The sequence below is a fragment of the Telopea speciosissima genome, chromosome 7 (genome assembly GCF_018873765.1).
Source record: "Telopea speciosissima isolate NSW1024214 ecotype Mountain lineage chromosome 7, Tspe_v1, whole genome shotgun sequence".
In the NCBI taxonomy this organism is placed as follows: Eukaryota; Viridiplantae; Streptophyta; class Magnoliopsida; order Proteales; family Proteaceae; genus Telopea; species Telopea speciosissima.
Window position 1 is genome coordinate 3,482,723 of NC_057922.1, and position 22,218 is coordinate 3,504,940.

General features: G+C 38.2%; 2 protein-coding genes across 4 annotated transcripts in view; both read left to right on the forward strand.

Annotated features, from left to right (window-relative positions):
- Positions 1–22,218, forward strand: part of LOC122667175 (asparagine synthetase [glutamine-hydrolyzing] 2-like) — a 32,046-nt gene that overhangs the window by 3,512 nt on the left and 6,316 nt on the right. The window contains exons 2-7 of one of the 2 annotated variants that reach the window (XM_043863401.1): positions 13,311–13,393; positions 13,773–13,911; positions 15,459–15,554; positions 15,772–15,913; positions 19,836–19,931; positions 20,849–20,943. In XM_043863401.1, the coding sequence (XP_043719336.1) occupies positions 13,314–13,393; positions 13,773–13,911; positions 15,459–15,554; positions 15,772–15,913; positions 19,836–19,931; positions 20,849–20,943 (648 nt within the window). In that variant the 5' untranslated portion in view covers positions 13,311–13,313. Of the gene's footprint in view, positions 1–13,290; positions 13,394–13,772; positions 13,912–15,458; positions 15,555–15,771; positions 15,914–19,835; positions 19,932–20,848; positions 20,944–22,218 lie in introns of those variants that run through there. The other variant, XM_043863400.1, reaches the window with a different exon arrangement.
- On the forward strand, positions 3,251–8,065 carry LOC122667180 (reticulon-like protein B11). Of its 2 annotated transcripts, none has more exons than XM_043863407.1 (6): positions 3,251–3,400; positions 3,576–3,756; positions 3,881–4,022; positions 4,195–4,264; positions 4,363–4,536; positions 7,890–8,065. In XM_043863407.1, the coding sequence occupies exons 1-5, from the start codon at positions 3,304–3,306 to the stop codon at positions 4,530–4,532; spliced, it is 660 nt and encodes a 219-aa protein (XP_043719342.1). In that variant the 5' UTR covers positions 3,251–3,303; the 3' UTR covers positions 4,533–4,536; positions 7,890–8,065. The 2 variants fall into 2 exon arrangements, with proteins under 2 accessions (XP_043719342.1, XP_043719343.1); XM_043863408.1 differs by having other exon boundaries at positions 3,251–3,395; positions 3,571–3,756.

Sequence of the window (22,218 nt, forward strand, 5' to 3'; positions counted from 1 at the left end):
CTCGCTGGTACTGCAGAGGATTTTAAGTCTAGTGTAGTGTAGTTCGGGATGGAGATGTTGACATCTGGCAAGCGCAACATCCAACAGTTCGAGCTCATTGACCCAGATTTTTTTTTTCTATAGCTCGGCACCATCGGATGTCACGCCTGCCAGATGTCGACCTCTCTACTCGGAACTACACCACACTGCACTGTACCATTGGGGAATTTGATAGGATTTTTTTCCAATTCCACAAGGCCCGACAAACAAAAATGGGTAAACATAAACATGGCTAATGTGTCATGTGAAAAAGAAAAATTGATTTATGTGTCTCTTTCCCTTCTCAAATTATTTTTTTCCTGGCTTCCAAATCCAACCAAATTGGAATGATTGAAACTTGAGTAATTTGGCTCGAATCGAATCCTTATTGGTATGGTTTTGGATTGAAGTTTCATGGAACTAGTAGAAATTGAAATCAGTCGATTGACTGAAACCAAAAACTAGTTCGAATCTGATAAAAAATTAAGACTAGACCAATAGTAGGTTGATAGGAAACCGAAAACCCTAAAAACAAAAGGAGGATCTTTTACATGTATGCATACATGGGGTAAACCAAACACCGGACCAAGCCGGACTTTCGCATAGGAGATGAGAGATGAGAGATGAGATGGGTATGCCTTGATGGAGTGTTGGTGGCCAAATAAGGATCAATGATTTGCATCTCAAGTTGAACAAAATCCCCAAAGCTCAAAGTCTGAACATGGGTTTTCACCTACATACCAATCACTGACCATCTTGCCAGACATATATTTCTTAAGGTTTTCTTTGGTTGTATTTCAAATTTTTTGATTATAGATTGGTTTTTTAAAATAAGTCAACCAATAGGTTATTGTCAATAAATCAAAATTTTTTATTACTATTTTTTTATTTAGGGCAATTACTATCATTACCCTACACTTAGTCTATATTTACTAAAACTACCCTACCTTAAACTTCTTTTCTGAAACTACTCTTCTTTTAAACTTTTACATCTCCTTCTACCCTCATATTTTTAAATACTCAGATTACCCTTTCTTTTCATCTAGTAACCTGCTAATCTCTTTAACCTACCATTCTTCTTCTATTTTTTTACTAGTTTTGTCATTAAAATAGTAAAAAATGAAAACACTCACCCGTCTTCTCTCTTCGATTTTTTACTCTATTCGTTTTTTTTTTTTCAATTTTTTTATTTAATTAATTTGTTATCCAACATTTAGTCCTTACCCTTAAGATTAAAGAACTATGGAAAAGTTGTGTTTATGAATTGAGTAGTATAATAGTCTCATCAATTGCAATTTAAGTATTAAACTATTGAGAACATAAACCACCGTTCGGAGCATTATATGTGGCGATCATATTTTTATTCTCTCAAATGCGGTGCACGATCCATTCAATGGAAATTTAGCTCATCTCTAAGGAGGCATGCGTCCAGAATACTGCCAGGGGGCATCCAATGGTTGAGTTATACCGCACATATCTCATTGCATGCCTAGAAATGTGTGCGGCACATCGTGATCCCTGCCCTTGCCGGTGCACTGATATGTATTTTTTACGCTTTCAGATTCTTGAATACTTTATTCTGTGGACTTTTCTGTAGTACTCTTGGAATTGCAACTCCGTTTCTTCTGTGTGTGCCGCTTGTATGGGAACGCACAAACTGTTCGACAGAAGCCCTCAATGGTACTAAAGTTAAGACAGCAATCATTCTCACCTAATACGAATTGTTTCTATCTGTCATGTCCAATATCTTTCGTTTTTCTGGTGCAACCAAACACCTTGAAAAATAAAATTTCTATTCTTTTCTTTTCTTTTACCAGTCTCCTTTAGATGGATATATGTACCCTGTTCAATACAGGTTAGGTGATTCTATTGGTAGTTCAGATCCTAAAGATCCAAAGATGGCATAAAATATTACCCAAAAGCCACATACTTGAATTCTTAACTGTTTTCTGATTGAATGGGATGGCAATTTCTCATTTTGTAAAATAATAATTTCGATCAAATTACACATTACAGTATATTAGGTCTTTTAATTCTTTAATAGGTTTATCTAAAAGATTCGTGATATAACTAAGAAGATGGTACAAATATCATACATGACTTAATAAATATGTCAGTTTGATGTATTCCATTTGATATCTTCATTCTAGAGAATCGACAAATTCGCCTCCACATTGTTCACAAAAAGTCGGGTCTTCGTTTTCATCTTCGATTACTCAATAATTTCCACAAGCACCAATTCCACTTTTGATAGGCTCAAAAATGCTTTTGCCAAACAATCCATCCTTTTTTGGTTTAGTGGTTTTGTAATGAAATGTTTAGGGTTTTAGCATCTTTCCAACTATTTCTCCATTAGGTAGGATTTGATTCGCTTGTGTGTGTTCCCTGATTTTGTTGTAATCTACATATGTGAAATGAATAATTTCTCTTTAGGAGCTTGGATGCCACAAATAGGTAATTCTTTATGCCTTGATTGAAGGATTCTCGAACCATCCTCTAGTCATGTAAATTTAGGCACAAATAATGTATTTTGGTTCAGATAGCTATTGAGTTGGGAAAAATTATCTCCTCGAGTTCCCTACCCGGCCAGTTCCCTAGTTCCCGAAGATTGATGCAACTCTCAATTCAATTCTAATACAATAAATTTTTTTTTTTATAAAATGTCATCACTTATAGATAGCAACATTAGTTAGGAAGTGAACTCAAACAAGTTTTCACCATTCAAATGTTGCTTCTTCACTTCCAAAAGTCTAAGATGCACCATCCAAGTCTACAATGAAAAAACATAGAGTTGGATCTCCATGGACTAATGTGAGACTATGCAAAATATTTGTTTAAAAAAGAGAAAGATATTCAGTGGTGAGATTCTCCCATCAATTCTATCAAATAAGGGGGTGTAGGAGCTTTTATGTCATTTCAGATTTGGTTTATGTCTTTTTCAATTTTTGGGTCATAAGTGAGTGACCCATCAAACTCACAAATAAAAATTGGGGAAGGTGTTTGAGTAAAAGGTACAACACAGTCTGATATTCATGTAAGAAAAGTCGAGTTCGGATCACGGGGATAGATCTGAACCCTCCATAGGGTGTATGATCCACCTCTGGTGTGTAGGGCCCATGCCCCATGGAGGGTCTAGATTTGACCCCATGCGTCCCCTGATGGGGACCGGATCCAAACTCTGAAAATTCCTAGTAAGTTGGATTTACGCATCAAGATCCCTCTGCTGGGCTTCGTCTCCATTTTTTTTGTGGATTCATTCCTACGAAACCCTAACGTGTAACGACCATGGGAGACGATGATTCAGACCGTCAATCTGTCGGAGAGCAAGTTTCATCACCACCTCGTCGGAAATCGGTTCATCAAGCTCTCGGCGGTAGTATAAGTACGCACCTCTCTCTCTCTCGCACGCGCGTGTTCATAAATTTGCTTTTTCTTCTTTGAATGATTAAATCCAGTGCTAACTGCTGTCAGTATATCGGGCATTACTTCTTTTCTTCCTCTTCATTCTATCACGAAAATTTGCTAGATTGGGTATTGATAGTGTAATGGTTTCGCAGTTGCCGACGCGCTATTGTGGAAACGATGGACTGCAGGGGCTTTTCTGCTAGTAACAGCGACTGCCTTTTGGTTCCTTTTCGAATGGGCTGGATACAGTCCGTTATCTCTTGTCGCTAATGTGCTATTACTTCTGATTTTAATCTTATTCTTCTGGGCGAAATCCGCATCTCTTCTCAATAGGTACTGCCTTTGATATTTTCAGATACATTTCGTTGCTTCCATTTTCAAAATTTTCCTCTTTAATCGTAAAAGTATTCAATTTAATGCTTGATGAGGTCCTGAACTTAATGGTATCGTGATACAGGCCTCTACCTCCTCTTCCCAATCTAGAAGTTTCTGAGGATTTTGTTGAGAGAGCTGCGGATGTAGCAAGATTGTGGATAAACCGCATCCTGAAAGTTGCCCATGATATCTCTCTTGGGGGAGATGTGAGACTTTTCCTTCAGGTATTGATCAGAAAGAAATAAAGTAAGAACCTTTTTTCAGGTCTCGCTGAGGCCTGTTTTTTTTTTCATTTTCTTTATATTAAAATTTCTTATCTGAAATTAGGATTTATAAACGTCTGTCTAGTGAAAATGATTTGGTTTGTTCTGTCTGCAACTGGGATTTGATTTTCAGGTAATTTTTGGTCTATGGCTAATATCTTATTTTGGAAGCCTCTTCAGCTTCCTCAGTCTTGTCTATATTGGTAAGTTTTCAACTGCTGCTTCTACGCTTTTAGCGTATCCCGCAGTGATTCCTCTGAATCATTTATGTTTTGATCCACTTTCATGGATTTTGCCACAGGTATTCTTATATCTCTCACTGTTCCTGCTTTGTACGACAAGTACCAGGATCATGTCGATGACAAGCTGAGTAAAACACACGAAGTCCTTTCATCACATTACAGGAAAATTGATGACAACATCTTAAGCAAGATTCCCAGATCTATAAACAAGGAAAAGAAGATTCAATAGCGTGGTTTTTCTCTATCTCAAACACTTTTTTCAACTCATCATTGATTTTATGTATTTAGTATTTAGAGATGATCAATGATTGTTGTTAGGTTATTTTTTTTATTTTTTCAGAGTTTGTGTTGATATGGTCTGTTACAAGGTTATGAAAATTGGTTGTGTCCTTATTATGGAAGAGGTTTCTTGAACCAAAATGTGACCTTTTGTAAAAATCAAATTCTTTAGTTTTCGTTTTTGCATGAAGGAAATATGTAATGATAATTAACAAACCTAAGTAAAAGAATGATTTTCCACCTGTTTTCAGTATCCATTATACAATTCTCACCTCCAACAAATGTACCACTTTTACACTATTAATTTCATTTGGTCATTCATGTTTTCTACTTAATTCATTTTTTATGCAAAATGTACTCAAAAAAGGTTTAAAGCAATTGCAATTATTTAATGTAATGATAGATAATCTCTCATTTACACGACTCAAAGATCTCCTATTGTAAATTGCAAGCTTTATATGGACCAATATACAAACTTCTCTTGTGTCCATAAGGTTTTCTGGGCTCTTGGTATTGAATGGCTAGGAAAAGAATTTCCCTTCACTGACTTACTTCTAATCATTATATAATCGTATACATTCTAAATGGGTTACATAGGGCCCACCACCAATTTAGCTTTGTGTCCCTTTCCTAGGAAAGCTTAACGACTAGTGTGGGAGGTGAGTCATGAATGGTTGAAGGATTAAAGCTCCTGAAGAATCTTTAGAACGTCAAAGCACTGGTTTGAAGAAGGAATTAGAAGGTTTTGTCCTATTGAAGAAACTTAAGTCCTTATGTTTCCTCTCTTTTGCCTCTTGGAAGAGAGAATATTCTTTTGGAAGAAGAGAGGGGAAGGCTTTTTAGTTGAAGATTGGGTATGGACTATGGAGAATTGAAAGGAGGGAAGAAATTATTTGATGCTAGAAAAACCAAGGTGTTACTGAGTCAAGTAATGGGACGACAATAACAATCAGTTAGAAGACAAAATCATAAAGTCAAGGTTGTAATGTGTGTGTTGGTTTAGATTTAGAGAATATGCTAGCTACTGATAGGATCATCTGTGGATTTTGGTGACAGTTTCAATTGTTCCCTCTACTATAGATGTATCAAGGTATTAGACTGGAGCAGGGAACCATTTCCAAGAGCAACTGGTTTTGGTGGAGACTTGGAGATGCTATTTGATGAGGTATCAATGGCAGATCAAGCCAGGAGCTAGGTTTGGGTTCAAAATCTTTTCTTATAATTGTTATTTAGTGGTTTAAGAAGACCTTGTGACCTTATGAGAAATTGACTATCTTCGAGGAGGAACTTTTGGAAAGGGGTACTGCACTTAGCCCGAAGAAAATTGGCTCGTCTCATCCAAAATATTTTAGACTACTAACTCTTGTGACCAGCATAGGTTATACTAATAAGGTAAGGTGTTTCCGAGGCACATGAGGGTTATTTTGGAAATTGTAATCACTTTTTTCTTATGGTGCATTTTGAAGATGAGAAGTATTAAATGGTATTCTTGGGGCCAATCAGTGGATGTAGGACTTAGGACTTTCTCAACCATGCACTAGCGGAGAAAGTTTTTGAGAAAGATGGAATCACTGGATTTTGGGTACGTTTGGGAGGTGCATTGCAGCCCTCACTTCCTGAACTTTGGCTGCAGGATCTCCTGTACTCAATTTAGCCCAAGTTCGTGTTCTACTTAATTATGCTATGAACTTACCAGCAAGGTGAATAGAAGAACTCCTTGTGGTGCTAAATAGACAGCACTTGAAACTCCAAAAGGTTACCTATAATCAAAGAAATGTAATGGACAAGAAGAACCTTTTAACCTGCCCAAGTCATCAATAATGAGTGAAGAATTATTGGAGATACCTGGGGTTCACAGCTAGCCTTTGAGGCAGAGACATGATGAATATAGTCCAAATTTGTAAGAGCATTATATAGTTTACCAAAGATTCTCTCAGATCCTTTACTGTTCTCAGGCAACAAAATTGGATTTCATGGCTCCTCAGGGAAGGGGGATTGAATGTCATGATCTCCAGTTTTCTCAATGCAGGACAAGTAAGACATAATTGCCTAGAGCCAGCCTAGGGCTTCTGTTAGGAACTCCAGAGTTCTCAAGCTCTTGCGAAGGGCCTCTTTCGGCTGATCAGTACCATAAACTAATTTAATCACCATAGAGATTTTCGAGGATTTCAATGGAACCATGCAGTGAATAGATTGATTAGAAACAGAAACTGTAGCCAAATGTTTTTGGTACGAGAAAACCCTGATCATGCCATTAATAGTCTCGGACTGTTCTGGAGGCAGCTCCAATACCGTCTTCATAGTTATCAAGGCGGGAAGGTTAAAAGGTTCTTCTTGTCCATACAGTTATGTTCAATTTCTATACTTGTCAAAACATCCTTGATTGATTAATGACAACTGATACTTGTTACACTCATCGCTTTGATCTCGTTATGAAAATCTAATACAGTTATGTTCAATTTCTCTGTGGAACTTAGGAAATGTCATAAAAACCTAGTTGCACTGCATTAAAGTTAATCCGGAGGTGATTAGTATTAGAATGGGCTTGATCTCTCAAGGAATTTGGGGCTGAAGATTCAAGAAGTGTGGTGCTCAAATCAACAGATTGCTGATCTTCTTCCACCTCCAACTTCTAATCCTTGGCCGTGGTCGTTACTAAAAGATCTTTTGTATATACATAACCTAGGCCCTGATATTCACTATACTTCTAAGGGTGACCCTTTTTGTCGTGCTATAGCTAACAACCTTGCTAAGTCGGCTTGTCTAACTAAGTCTTTGTATATGGTTTCTCTTTAATCAGCTATTATATTTTTTCTTTTCTCATTAAAAAAAAAAATGCATTAAAGTAAATTGTGTTTTTGTGGCCACAATCAACTAATTAAAAAGAGAGCTATATAAATGGATAGTCTATCAAGCGTTTCTGTTATATTTGGGTTTCACAATTGAAACACTGTTTAGCTTCAAAGATTGTCGTGGATGCATGGTAGTAGCTCAAGGTGTTTATCTGCTTGTGAATTAATGTGGCTATTTATTTTAAGTTTTTAACCCTTCTCATTCATGTTTGTGAACATTAATAATTTTAATTATCTGCATTAAAAAAAAGGGCGTACCCAGTGCATGAGGCTCCCCCTACTTCGGGGTCTGGGGAGGGTCATAATGTATGCAGTCTTTATCTCTGCTTTCACAGAGAGGCTGTTTCCAGAAGTATCTGCATTAACATTCTTCTATTTGTGTTGCTTTCTGAGATATGCTGTACCTATACATCTGTTACTACAGGATATAGTTGACTAATAAGTAAATATTTCAGGTTTTCTGTCCACTGAGATGCCACATGATCTTATCAACTTAAATGCCGGTACAGCATGCCTTCAAAAACGTGAGTCAATTCATCAGGTTCTACATTGTGGGAGAATGAAATTGTTTGTTATGTTTGTGGATCTAAAATCTTGAAGTAATGTTGGGGCTAATTTATTCCAGTCCCCCCCCCTCTTCTCCCCAATTTTTTGTTGTTTAATGATAACGGAAGATATGTTTTTTGAGGTTGACGTAGACATGTATGTACAAACTGAAACCATTGGGCTTAAATGGAATAGGAAGATCACCTCTTGGATTTGAAGCTTTGGTGGGACTTTTTGATCCTGGCCATGCTCAAGGGCAGTTGCTGCCATTACATGTTTATTGTGTGGTGGTGTGCACTATTTCCTTTCCCAAGCCAAGCTCAATGGCAGTTGCTGCTATCACAGACATTTGGTGTCTTTGACAACACCCCCCTCTAAAAAACAGTAGATCTGTATTGATTTATTTTCTTTTTTGCCCTAGGCCAATTTTGTCACCCGCTTTTTTAAGTGAGGTTGTAATTTCACATTCAACACCGTCCCCTGTCCTCCGACCACTTAAGGCCATTGTTTGGCGAGCTACAGCTTCAGCTCCCCTTCTCCCTCTCTTCTCTGGCTCTGGTTCTCCCTCACTCTCTCCCACCCCGCCTCTACATTTCCCCTGCCTTGCCCTCTGTCTGCATCTCCTCCATTCTGCCCTCTGCATTTCCTTCACCCCTAAATCTTTCATCGTCATTTTTTCGGTCACATCACCACATTGAAAATAGTGGAGACGGTTCCAGTTTTTTGGAATTGCATGTTCATGTTTTTATTAGAGGTTGAAGCGAAAATTTGTGCGGTAATGTGTTGCCACTTTTGTTCACGGAACACATTACTGGAGATTTATAGTATGTTATCTTTGGTTTTGTTAACTGCCCTGGTGCATTCCATCTGATAGATTTGCAAATGGCATAGGGAACTCACTTTTTCTAAGGTGGCTGGGCTAAGCGAAGCAGTTATTTCATTCTTGTTTCTGATAGAAGGTAGGTGATGGCTGCAATAGAGTTTGAGCACAAATATTATGTATTACTTCAGGTGGAGAAAGCTAGCTAGCAAGAACGGGGAATGTGAGAAATGGAGATTAAGTGCGGTCTTGAGAGGGAAGGGGGGGGGGGGGAACGCAAAGGGCGAGGGAGGGTAGGAGATATGTAAAGAGGGTGGGGGAGAGGGAGAAGGTGGCGCTCTGCATTCTCAGGCAAGACCATGAGAGGGTGAGCTGGTAAATGTTGTGAGGCTGGTCCATAGAGGGAAAGAACTAGATGGGGAGAGCGGTGCTAAAGAGGTTGAGTTGGTGAGGGTCATCAGGCTGCCGTTGCCATGAGGGATCGAATGAAAGGTGGAGAGGGAGCCGGAGCAAGGTAGAAGGATAGACGGAATTTGGATCAAAATCACATCATTAGAGCCTTTATTATAGTGCCCCTTCATTATATTGGATTGGAGGTAAAAACGTAAAATTAAAAATTCTGTTTGTAACCTTCTAGATTACCTTCAAATGAACCTTCAAATAAGATAATTTTTGTTCTAATTGGTTAGGTATACTGTTGCAATGCAAGGCGATTATAGGGCAGGTGCCCCCATTCTTCTGGCGGGTAGGTTTTGTGGTACCATTGAGTGGGTGAACTTTACCAAAAGGTTGCCCAAAAAGATGTATTATTCGAAAAGGTACCCTGAATAATAAAATTACATAATTAGGAATATTTGAAGGACTATGTTGCTACCCAGAAATTATGTAACCAAACGGAGCAAATTACAAATTTTTTTTTTTAATACTTAATCCCTTGCAAGGAGATGGCGTTCCTTAAGTTTTATGATGATTAAAGGTTCTGTGAGCTGTCATGGAAGGGTACACTAGCATCCTCTTTCTCTATTTCTTTCTTCTTCATTTGTGGTTTCTTTATGCTGCTTGCTCTGAGAACCCTCTCCCTTTAATGTTTTTGGCCCGAAACCTGTCACTAGCTCGGCTAGTTGGGCCTGAACTGGGTTTGAGTGTTGGATAGTTGTATGGAGGGGTGGCACGAGTCTGTGTCAACCCTTATCCAAGGTTATAGATATTGGTAATGATGACCATATCGATCACTGTCAATACTGATATTGCTACGACAAGGATTGGCCGTTGCAGGCATAAATTCAAGCAGACATCATTTTTTTTTATTGATATTCCTGATCCATATCAATATAGATACCGACGATATAAATACACATCGAATCTTAATTTCCTTCTTCCCATTCATCCGCTCTCTCGGGGTGTGGCTGAAGATTTAGAGACGATCCCCAAACTCACTTAATGATATGACCTTAATCTTTTCCCCCTTTGCGATTTAAAATACTTTCTTTCTTTTATAATGGCACAAACTCAATTCTCTACGAGATTATCCAGCTTAGCAATTTGACACGATCAGTGCATTTGGAGCAATTTTTGTAGTTTGTTTTTATTTTCTTATTGCTCGACATGAGTACTAACCAACTTTGGGGATTAAGTAATCTTTTCAAAATATAAAGTAGTAGATGTAAACAAATTTGAAGCCTACTTGTCTTATAATTTATTTTCTTATCTAGTGGATCTAAGGCTCTCTTTGGTATAGTTTAAATTTATGTTTATTTGACACATAAACATAAATAGATGCGTTTGGTATGATTTATGATCCCTATTTTTCATTAAAATAAATCAATATAAGAAATTTATTTATGATTTATCAACATAAATTGTTAATGATTGTTTATGCGGGTACCATTAATGAACATATGCACAATTGCTATTTAAGTGAGGGTAAATTGATAACATTAACAAAAATTAGAACAAAGTCTCTCTTTAGTCCTTCTCTCTCTCTCCAATCTCATCCCGTCCCCACCAGAATACATAATATATTCTTCACTTAAGCATACCAAACCTATTTTTCATTATATTATCTATTATGTCTAGTAGTAACCAAATGATTATTGTTTATAACCCATAACCTATTATCATAATTGATTATTCATAAATATAAATCTAAACTATGCCAAGAAAGCCTAAGAAATTTTTCCTACTTTAAATAGGAAACAACTGCTTCCTCGGTAGAGCTAAGGGTGTCAATTGGGACGGTTCCCGGTATTTGGGACGGAATGGTACCAGTACCGGTACCAAAAGTGCCAATCCCAGTACCGTCCCATTTAGTTAACGGGATCAAACTTAGATCCCAGTCCCGATTACTAGCGGGATGGGACAGTACCGGTTCTTAAACGGTTCTAGGCACTGTAGAAAAAGGGAGAAAAAGTTTTATTGTTTCTAACAAGGTGGGTTTATTAGTGTTGTGGAATTTTTTCACCATCATAAAATCTAAGTTGTCTACTATTTTTTGTAAAATAATTTAAGTTATGAAATCATAGTTTTACTTCTTCAAACTCCCTAAGATCACATGTAATAAGTTTCTCATTTTTTTAAATCTAGAGAAGTCCTACAAAATGGAAGAATCCCGTTGTGTTTCCTCTTTGATTTTTCCAAACAAAACTCTATTTATCACACATGTCACATGGTATTATGGTACGAAGTGCAAAAATGAAGAATCTGGTAGATGTAGTTGGTCGAGGGAGGAGGGAGGAGGGAGAAGGGAGGAGGAAGTAGCACTGTAGCAAGTTCTGTGAGGAGAGACTTCAAGCTACGACTGTTGACCTGTTGTTCCTCTTCGTATTCAAAAGACAATTAGTGAAACCCTAATGAGTCGTAATTCTTATACCCTTTATTTTTATTTAAAAAAAAAAAAGATCTTATATTCTCTTTCTTTTTAAACGGTACTAGTAGTTTCGGTACCTAGTTGGTATTTCAATACTGGTACCGTTGGGAATCCCGTCCCAGAACCGTCCCGTCCCATTTATCATTCGGTACTAAAATCAAATACCAGTACCGTCACATTTACTAATGGGACGGTCCGATACCGGATTTTAGTGGGATGGTATTGGGACGGTTCCCAATTCCAGTCCCAAATTGACACCCTTAGGTAGAGCCAATAAGCCAAGCTTCCATTAAGCGAAATATATTATTCTATCTCTTTTATCCTATTTTATTACTTGTCTCTCTACCCTATTTTCTCTCTTTCCTTATGATTCTAATTTCTCTTTCGCGTGCATAATAAAGACACTTGTAAAAACTTCACCACCTCTACAACGTCCTCCACAATTGTGGAATCCACACATTCAGAGACAATGAAAAACTCTGAATCAAAGGAAAGATTGATTTGGTAGACTGGCTCTTCGCTCTTCGATCCACCACTCCAAAATCGTAATAAACCTTGTGTATTTAAGTTATCTTGAACCATGTCAACCTGTTTATTATGTCTTAATTCTTATTGTGGATGGTCTCAAGAAGTGAGATAAGAAGAACAGGGGTGGGGAGGGAGGAAGAACAAGGGGTGGCGCGGGATTGCAAGGGTTATAGAAGAAAAAGAAAGAAGAAGATGAGGGCGAGGGTGTGCTCGTGTTTAGAGAAGAATAAGAAAGAAGAATATGATTGAGGCAAAAATGTAAAAAGTTAAAATAAAATGTTATGTAGAAAGAGAAAGGCACACTGATTTGGATAGTTTTGAAATAGTCAAATTTCTTTTGGGTACTTCTATAAAATCAAATAAAATGAAGGATCCGGTTCTTTTTGATGAGCGCCCCACCCCGCCCAACGGATTGGATATGCACCAGGATTTGACTCCTCCCAAGGGAGCCTAATTCCCAGGGGCATCCAAGGGCTGGGTTGTGTCACACTCTAATGTGCATTCGATCAACCATCAAAATGTGTGTGACACAGCCCAAAGGCTGGATGCCCTCCTGACTTGCCCTAGGGACGAACTCAATCCAATTTTAAATAATCTTTAAGGGAAGCGGTTTTCTGTCCGAAATGTGGCCTACATCAGCACTCACTTGTGTCTATCTCTCTCCTTCTTAAAACAAGGGGGTAGAGATATCTTTTCACAAGAGAAGAAGAGAGAGACTCATGGGAGTGTTGGCGTAGGCCACACTCCCGGACAGAGATCTTTTTCCCAATCTTTAAATTTTTTCAAATCCAATGATCTTAGTAACTGTACAGTTGCTGGCGGCGTATTTTTTAATTACGTGTGCTTGCGAGATTCCGGAATCCGGAAGGCATAAACACGTATGCACGTAACCCTAGAAAGCAGAATCTTTCCCACTTGAAAACCAAAACGAGGCAGAATCTTTTGAAAACGTGTCAGATTGTTTTAGGATCCGATGGTTGCGATAAAGAGTTGAATCCTCCACCTTCATTTGCTCCGACTCGCTCTTCTGGCCCCAAATACAAAGGAACTACTCCCACTGTTTCTCTGTTAGTTTTACCAAAAAAAAAACTGTTTTTCTGTTAGAGAGAGAGAGACGCCATGTGTGGAATACTCGCCGTCTTCGGTTGCTCCGACAACTCTCAAGCCAAACGAGCCCGAATAATTGAACTATCTCGAAGGTAGCCATTGTTTCTCCTTGAAGTTATTGCTATAGTTTTTGGATTCGAAATTTTACGTTTTGCTCTGTGCAACTCGAGTCACCGCGACCGTTATTTGTTCTGCTTCTTTAGCACTCAAACTTATTTTCTCTACTTAAATCATTGAAAATAGTTGGTGCGGGTTAGTATCATCGACTTGCCGTTGGTTTGGAAAGAAAACACCATTTTTGTTAATTGAAGTTATAAATTTATTTCGTCTGTGACTACTCGACGAGATTGAAAATGGTGGTCCTTAATGGTTTCGTCGGAACCTGTTGATATATCGGTTTTGAAGAATAGGCGAATAGGATAAGAGGCCTGATTTTATTTTCAATGTGTTTCCATTGTGCCACAAATGCAGATTGCGCCACAGAGGTCCTGACTGGAGTGGCTTACATTGTCATGAAGATTGTTATCTTGCTCACCAGCGGTTGGCTATTGTTGATCCCGCTTCTGGAGATCAACCACTTTACAACGAAGACAAGACAATCATTGTGACGGTATCACTTTTAGTCCTTATTTTGTTCCTGCATTTTTTCCAGATGACGTATATCAGTGGGGGTTATTTTCCGTTCTCTATTATCACCAAAGAGCATCCCTAAAGGAATCATCCCTAAGTGTGAATGTAATTGTTTGCACCCGAATTCAGATTTTGATTCTCAACTTGTTCTTGATGAGGGCAACTCGACCAGTGTGTGTTTTTAGCAATACTGCTCCAGCCCTAGCAAGGGAGGTTTGTCATATTGTCAGCGGACATAAGACAGCCAAGTAATATATGCATGAATCCTGAAAAATTATTACTTGGAGCTTATAAGGTGGAAACGGAAGACCAGGATTCATGTAGCTGGCCAAGTAGTTGGGTGAGGCTTCACTCAATTTATTAACTTTTTTTTTATGATAGTCTTGAGTTGTCCTATATACTCAGTTGATCTCTGTTACCTGGGTATGGTGAGGATACAAGTAATATTGTTTAAAGGTGAAATGCTGGACATGGTATGGTTCCTTTGAACTGTACAGGTAGCGTACCATTTGATTATGTTTATTGAGCAGTCTAGCTATTGCCACCTCAAAAATAACTGCTAGAATTGAGACTGCCGTTCTTTTCTTACCATTTTTGGGCATGACTAAGTTTCATATCTAATGTAGTCCTAGATAGGTCGGAGACCTACTAGGAGCCAAACAACCAGGATCTGTTAAGCTTCTGATTCAATGGGGGCAGAATTGAGGTTTTAGCTCAATTTTAGGGTTAGGGTTAGGGTTAGGGTTAGGTTAAGGTTTGAAAGGTTGGTTTTGATAGGCAGGTGTGGGGAAGTCTATCAGTATTGGTCCAGTGAATGACTGGATGAGTGGAAGTGTGAAAAGTAAAAAAACAGAAAGTTAGGGTTTCAGGTTTTTGAAAAGAGGGAAGTGAGGGATTCTGGGGTTTATAGGGGGAATTAAGGTGGGGGCTTTGTATCGAGTTCTCCTAGGGTGGAGATGAACACTCGGCCAAAGTATGGAGGGTTTTTGATGGCTGGAATTGTCTAGGTGGATTTTTAGGGTTTTGGAAATTTAATGGAGACGAGGGAAATTAGGGTTTTAATGGATTTATGGTTTTAATGGTGGATGAGAAAGGTAGTAAGGATTGAGTATTGACAATGGGGATCGATGGGGTTGGAATATTTTCAAAATGATTTTATGCCAGTACCCAATTTGCATCTCTAATCTGGATTTCTCAAATACCATATCATGAATTTGGGAAATCACCTTCTGACAGGCTACTGTGCGTCAGCATTTGACAATCCAAGCTCTAAGCCTCTTAAATGCAGATATTTCTATGCTCTGGATATAGGATTTTTTTTTTAGAAGTTCCGTTAGTTTCTATTGTTATCCTATTATTGTAGACATCTATAAACAAATGCATTGATCAGTGCTCAAGGGTTTTTGGATTCCTAACATTTTACTTCGATATTTTAGTCCAAATCTAATTAGTGGCTTGTCTCATGTCACTTACCGTCATGGTTAATTTATATAGTTTTTTTCTCTTTCCGGATGCTTATGCCATTAGGTGAATGGAGAGATCTACAACCATATGGATTTGAGAGCAAAGCTGAAGTCTCATGAATTTAGAACAGGAAGTGACTGTGAAGTTATTGCTCATCTTGTAAGTAACTGTGTTCTTGTTCATCAGATTTTTTTCAATATGAAAGTGAATATTTTTTTAAAAACAAAAAAGGAGTAAAGAAGGATAGATGCTTGCTTCTTGCTCTTATAGCAAGTTATAAGCCCATGAATACATGAGCCTAATTTGATCATACATTGACTGAAGAATTGACATGCAGTTTTAATTAGTCAGTTCATCTATCTTTCACCTGTGACAGTATGAAGAATATGGAGAGGATTTTGTTGGCATGTTGGATGGAATGTTCTCCTTTGTCCTTCTTAATACCCGTGACAACAGTTTCATTGCTGCTAGAGATCCAATTGGTATAACCCCCCTATACATGGGTTGGGGTCTTGATGGTATGTGATGTAACTTGGTCTACTTTGTTCCAGAGTTTTGATTTGTTTCCTAGAAAATGTTTTAGAGGTTACTTTTGTAGGAGTGTGTGTTAGGGTTCATTGATGCCACTTTAGACTTTCTTCAATAAAAGTAACTGTTATCGGTTGTTTTCTTTTATGGTGCATTTGTGATAGGTGCACATAGTTGTAAGGTCTGCGTGAATCTGATGGTTTCATACATTAAGTTGCCCCAAGTTTAGGGTCTAGGGCCCATGAAATTGCGTTCAGAATAATTCCAAATGTACTTATCCCAACCAATCAAAAGAATGGACTATTCTTTATTTTATGTTGACTTGTGGTAAGAGTCTACGGAAACAGCCTCTCTGTGAAGCGGGGGAAAGGCTGCATACATTTTCCCCTCCCAGATCCTGCACTAGCGGGAGCCTCGTGCATTAGGATACACTTGTGGTAAGAGTCTGTCTGGACTCAAACTTGGCACATGAGCAGAGGAGGATGGGCATACCTGTCACTAAAATTTGAGCCCCACCTCACATGCCATGTGGAAGATAATGCCTAAGTATTGAGAGAGATACAGAGGGAATTGCATCTAGTATTTCTAGTTTCAAGGATTGGGACCTTTGGGGTTTAAAAATCATGAAAAGAAATATGTGGGACAGGAAAAATGGTGTCCCCTGAACTGATTTGTAGGAGTTTGGTGACTGAGATAATAAAAGAATCAGATCTTATGGAATTTGAAAATAAAAAGGAAGAAGTTGTTAAAATGCAGTAAGTATGTACAGCAAGATAAGTGTATTCTCTTAGAAATAAGTTTTAGCAGATTGGGAAACAAGAAATTTTTGCAAATATCTTTAAATCTATGTGGTTGGAATTTTTGTATATGGTTGATTTGAAACAAGGATTTTAAACTCAGAATTGGGGGTCAAATTGGTCCTTGAATCGGAATTGGCCCAAAAACTCTAGAATGGTCGGAATCAGGATCGGCCATGGCCGATTCCGATCAATCGGCTGAGTCTACCGAATCAATTCCGTTTTTCTAAAACCTTGATTTGAAAAGTACTTCAAATGATGCTGACCTCCTTTCTAAGTATATAAAAGATCGAGTATCTTGTTTTGGCCATTTTATAACTTTTTTTAGGGAGCCAAAATGGTATTTGGGGTTTAGATAGGTTCATAAGGATGAACTAAGTGTCTAAATGCCTAACATGTTACACTATAACCCTATGCTTCGGGCACTTTTACCATTATCATAGTTGTCATGGTGCCAAGGAATATTTCATATCTAAGGTAAGGATGCCTTGAAACATAAGGTGGCTGGTTACCTAGGGCATAAGACATGCCTTGTCACCTGGTTGTTGCCCTGACAAGTATGTTCATCATGGTTGGTGGAATCAAGGTTTTAGGTCTCGGTTTCGCCCCTGGTTTCGCCAAGCCACGAAACCGAGTTCTGGCAAGATCTTTGCGAGTTGGTGCATTTTTTCCTGTCTTGACTCGGTGGTGGGTTTTGGTGGCCATATGGCCAAGATAGGTCCTGAAACTTGACACCCACCCTATTTTAGGCCTTCTAAACACAATGGAAACATTAGTTTTTACAAATTCAAACCCAAAATGGTACTTTGGCTTCGAACCCTAGGTTGGTAGTCTACGGCGTAGGTGACCCTAGGCTATTCCACACAATATTTAGAATACATAATTAAAATAAAGGTGTAACACAACTCAATTAAGCATTAGGAATTAAAAAACATCAAACCATAAACCATTTAAGCATTAGTCATCATATTCATAATCATACATGATGATGGTTTGACGGTTTGTTAATAATTGTTAGAAACTTGGAAAGAGACATAAATTAAACAAATACATGTGTAAGTGTGCAACAAGTCCTACCATTTGAGAGTAGCTAGTATTGAAATGAATGTCGGTGGACATTGTATCACATATAAATACTACACAATCAACAAACAAATATTGATCATGAATCTATGAAAAAAAGCACCAAAACCCTCTCTTGATGTTGAAGCTTCAATCTTGAATCTCCAAGCTTTAATCTTCATTTGAGGTGAGATTTACCAAAAAAAAAAAGCACTAAAACCCTCACCTCCAAGTGTTTTTCCTTCATAGCAAGGTGAGTGAGGCGAGATAGAGTCGAGATTTCGAGTTGAGGTCAAAATCTCGCCGAGAGGGTGCCTTTCTATAGCTTGGTTTTCGACCTAGTTGAATCGAGATCGATATATACCGCGATGGCGAGATACCAAGTTCTCGATCGAGATCTTGCACAAATCTTGTATCGCCTACCATCTCGTCTCGAGACTTCATGAAACCGAGTTTTTTTTTTGAGATCTCGGCGAGATCTGGTATACCATGGGTGGAATGGCCACAGGTTGACCATTATTTGGTTATGTTGTGCCCATATCGTATCTACAATATTCAAACGTGGATATATGTTATATTTTCAATTTGAGCTATTTTGTGGGAATCTTATGCTTATTTGATGTCCAAGGACAATTTTCACTAATAGGTACCTATTGAGCTTTGCCATCTTGTTGTCCATTACATGCTACTATTGCATCATGGAACATTGAGAGTTCCCTCCAAAGCTAGATTTTGATGAATAAATTCAAACCACTAGCTTATTTTACACGCATTGATATGTCATTATTTATGGATTCTTGAGTTTTAAACCTTTGTTGGGAAATCATATTTTCTGACTCGACTCGCCAATAACAAAACTTGGTAACTTGGGTGAGTCGAACCTAGTTAGTATCGTAAAAGTCGAAGAATAACAAATCTATGAATATTGGTTGTTCAGTTGACGGGAAAGATGAGAGTTATAATACATACATACATAGTTACATACAAATGGTTATAAACCATAACTATTGTCTAAGGACAAGAAATGAGGTGGAGGGAAAATGACTAAATTCGGTGAGTTTTGGTCGACTTGGGTAAAAATATCGTGTCACAAGCAATTCGAGAGACTTGGACTGAGTCTTCTCACTTTTTAACATTGGGTGAGTCCTCCAGACTATTAACCATAGTTGTCACGGTGTCTAGGTGACCCTAGGCATTGGACAGAAAAAATCTAGGCACTGGAATGGTTGCCTAGGAGACCCCTTTACAACTATGCTATTGACCAGGTTTTTTATTTTTTGTTTTTGACTCGACTCAGGCATCTTGCCTGAGTCAAGAACTGGTTTTCCAACAATGGTTCTAACTCAAGGAATGCTTGGGCATGCATTACTCAGGTCATATAAATGGTTGACCAGTCGCATATTTATAAAGAAAAAGAAGGCCTAGGAGCAAGATGGTTTAACCCCCCTCCCCCAATTTGATGGATAACACCTGGAAGAGAGGAATCCAAATGACAATAACTAGTACCGATTGATGGGGGAGAGACATATGTAGGTTGGTACAATCGGAGGTATCACCATATCCAGGATTCAAAGAGATACCGTACTGGTCTGGCTTTTTTGGATTGTTCCTGATCAATCGAATAGAGTAATATGTTTCCCGGGAGCATATAAATTTCTTTATGTTATTTTACAATATGAAATTTACTTCAAATAGTTAGCCCAACAGAGTACTTTTATGATATGATTTTTCCTATCCTTTCTTCTAGCTCCGATTCTGTGTAACCTATATGACTAATTGGGGAAGATCTCCAAGTAGACCTGTTAGAATATTGAGATCTACTGCTTGTTGATGTTCAATCTTTCCAAATCTTTATTCTCCTTATACTAGATGATAGTTCCTCAGCATTTTCGGCTTACCCTTAAATTTGGTGTACTTGATCCATTGTTTACATTTCCCTATGTGCAATGCTATATGAATTAATAGTTTGTTCCACGACAGTTTTCTGTTTAATGATATATATGTCTTAATAGATTGAAATATGTGTACTTAATAGAGCAGCTGTCTTTGCCAGGATCAATTTGGTTTGCATCAGAAATGAAAGCTTTGAGTGATGATTGTGAACGTTTCATCTCCTTCCTTCCAGGGCATATATATTCTAGCAAAAGTGGTATGCTACCTGTTCTGCTGACCTAACTATCTTAAGTTATTCCGAAAGTAAGATTTGGTTGCAGGATTGAACACATTCTAAAGTTAAAAGGCTTATGTTTTTCTTAACTGCCAAACAATGTACAAGACCCCCCTCCCCCCCAAAAAAAAAATAAAAAATAAAAAATAAAAAAAAATAAAAAAAAATAAAACTTTTCACATTTTTGCATGGAAAGCTCTTGTGACATTTAATCTGTGGTTCCAGATCATCATTGAGCTTGTATGTTGGCCAATTAACAAACAAGTGAGTTAGATTGCACTTCCTTAAACTGAAAACAACTGGATAAAACATGTTTACAAAGCTGATCTTGGGGCTTTTTCTAGCAATGGAAATTTTGGGGATATTTATTTATTTATTTTCTCCATGTGTCCTGCAAAGGAAAATCAACTCCAACCATCAGCACACTTCACAAGGAAAATCATCTCCAAGACAGATACTAAGGTGAACAACCCCTTCTTTTGCCAGTCCATCAGGAATACCATTTGCACATACTGGAGCCCATTGGAATATGAGTTGCATTTGTGACGCTAGGGACCTAATTAGATGAAGGTGATGTGTATATTGTGACGGTCCCTCCTAGATTCCTCATGCAATCATGCAACCATCATTTGCTGAATTAACCTCTACAATTGCATGAAATGAAACCATCCTTTGTCCCTTAGGAAGTATTCTCTCTTTAATAATCATCGAGATTTTGAAAAATAAGAAATATTATGAATCTGTTCCATGTCAGTCATAACATTCTGAAAAGAGCAGTTAAAATTTGTTCTGATTTACTATTATCGTCATGATCACCCCCCAGGGGGTTGATGTTCCAAGTGATGGTTTTTGATCCATTTGCTATTCATTTTGATCTGAGAATGTCCAGCTGTATGCAGGTGCGCTCAGGAGGTGGTATAATCCACCATGGAATTCAGAGTGCATACCGTCAACTCCTTATGATCCTTTAGTTTTACGTCAGGCCTTTGAGAAGGCAAGCACTGAACTTTATTTCCATCTTGTAATCTCTGTTGTTTGCTATTAGGAGCTAAAATTCTGTGTTTTTCTTTTAATTGTTTGTCTATCCGATGATTTTTCTTTTTATGTTTTCATCATTGTGGTGAACAAAGAATAGTGACTTTAGTGTTTGAAGTAATTTCTTAATATCTGCATGTATACTGTAGGTGGTTCCAGAAGGAAAACCTTTTATTTGTTAAATATGGTTCCAAATACTGGGACTTTCATCCTCTAGATTCTTTGTAGTGGCTTCTTAATTGTGGATAAGAGAGATGAGTATTTGCTCTTGATAAAAAGTGTCACACACTCACACCCGGCCCGGTTATTAAGGGTCAAGTGTGGTGGGATGTCTCTGACATCCAACCAATCCCCAAGGATCACAAGTGCAGTACCCTATTTACAATCATTGCTCACAGACACAGTAATCAAAGGCAGCGGAAACAATTTAATTAATAGAGATAACATCATTAGTAAGAGAAGTCTAAGTGATATTTCATTTATATAAAGGATAAGGCTTGTGATACAACTATACAGTTCGCAAAGGTACCACAGAGTAAAAGTATACAAGAAACTATACTATAACTATATAAAGCATTTATAAAGCATAAAAGAGTGGGGAGGTAGCCTGGACTATCAGGCCAGGATCAGGAGATTATGCAATCATCACGTGCGCACGAAGTATCGTGCACTTCAAACTCCAGCGCCGCAAATCCAACATTAGAAGTAACTAAATCACCTGAAAAATTAGGATATCCACAGGGGTGAGCTCTCAACTGAGCCCAGTAAGGGGGTACAAGCATACAAACACAATAAATCCATGATGCATGTGCTAAACTAACATGTTCCTAGCACAGATACTAAGTCTTATGGGTATAAGTACTACTACTAGTGGTAGATGCTAACCTCGGTCCCGGAACTAACCCTTCGGTCATCCGAGAGAAACCATTCTACCACGGTGAGGACCCGCCAGTTCCGGAACTAACACATCAGACCCCCGACAGACCCCCAAATGACCAACCCTGCCTGTTTATTCCCACAGCGGAATGAGGGACCTGCTAACATGGGACAGAAGATGGCATCCCGGAACTAACACATCGGTCTCTGCCACGGGTTGTCCAACACCTTTCCCCCTGTTGGTAAGGGGCGCAGTACTGGGTAATGAATATCAACCTAGCCCAGTGCAGTCTAAACATGATGAGGTAAGCATGATCTAAGTTATAAATTATGGAATTCCATCATCATAAATTCACAT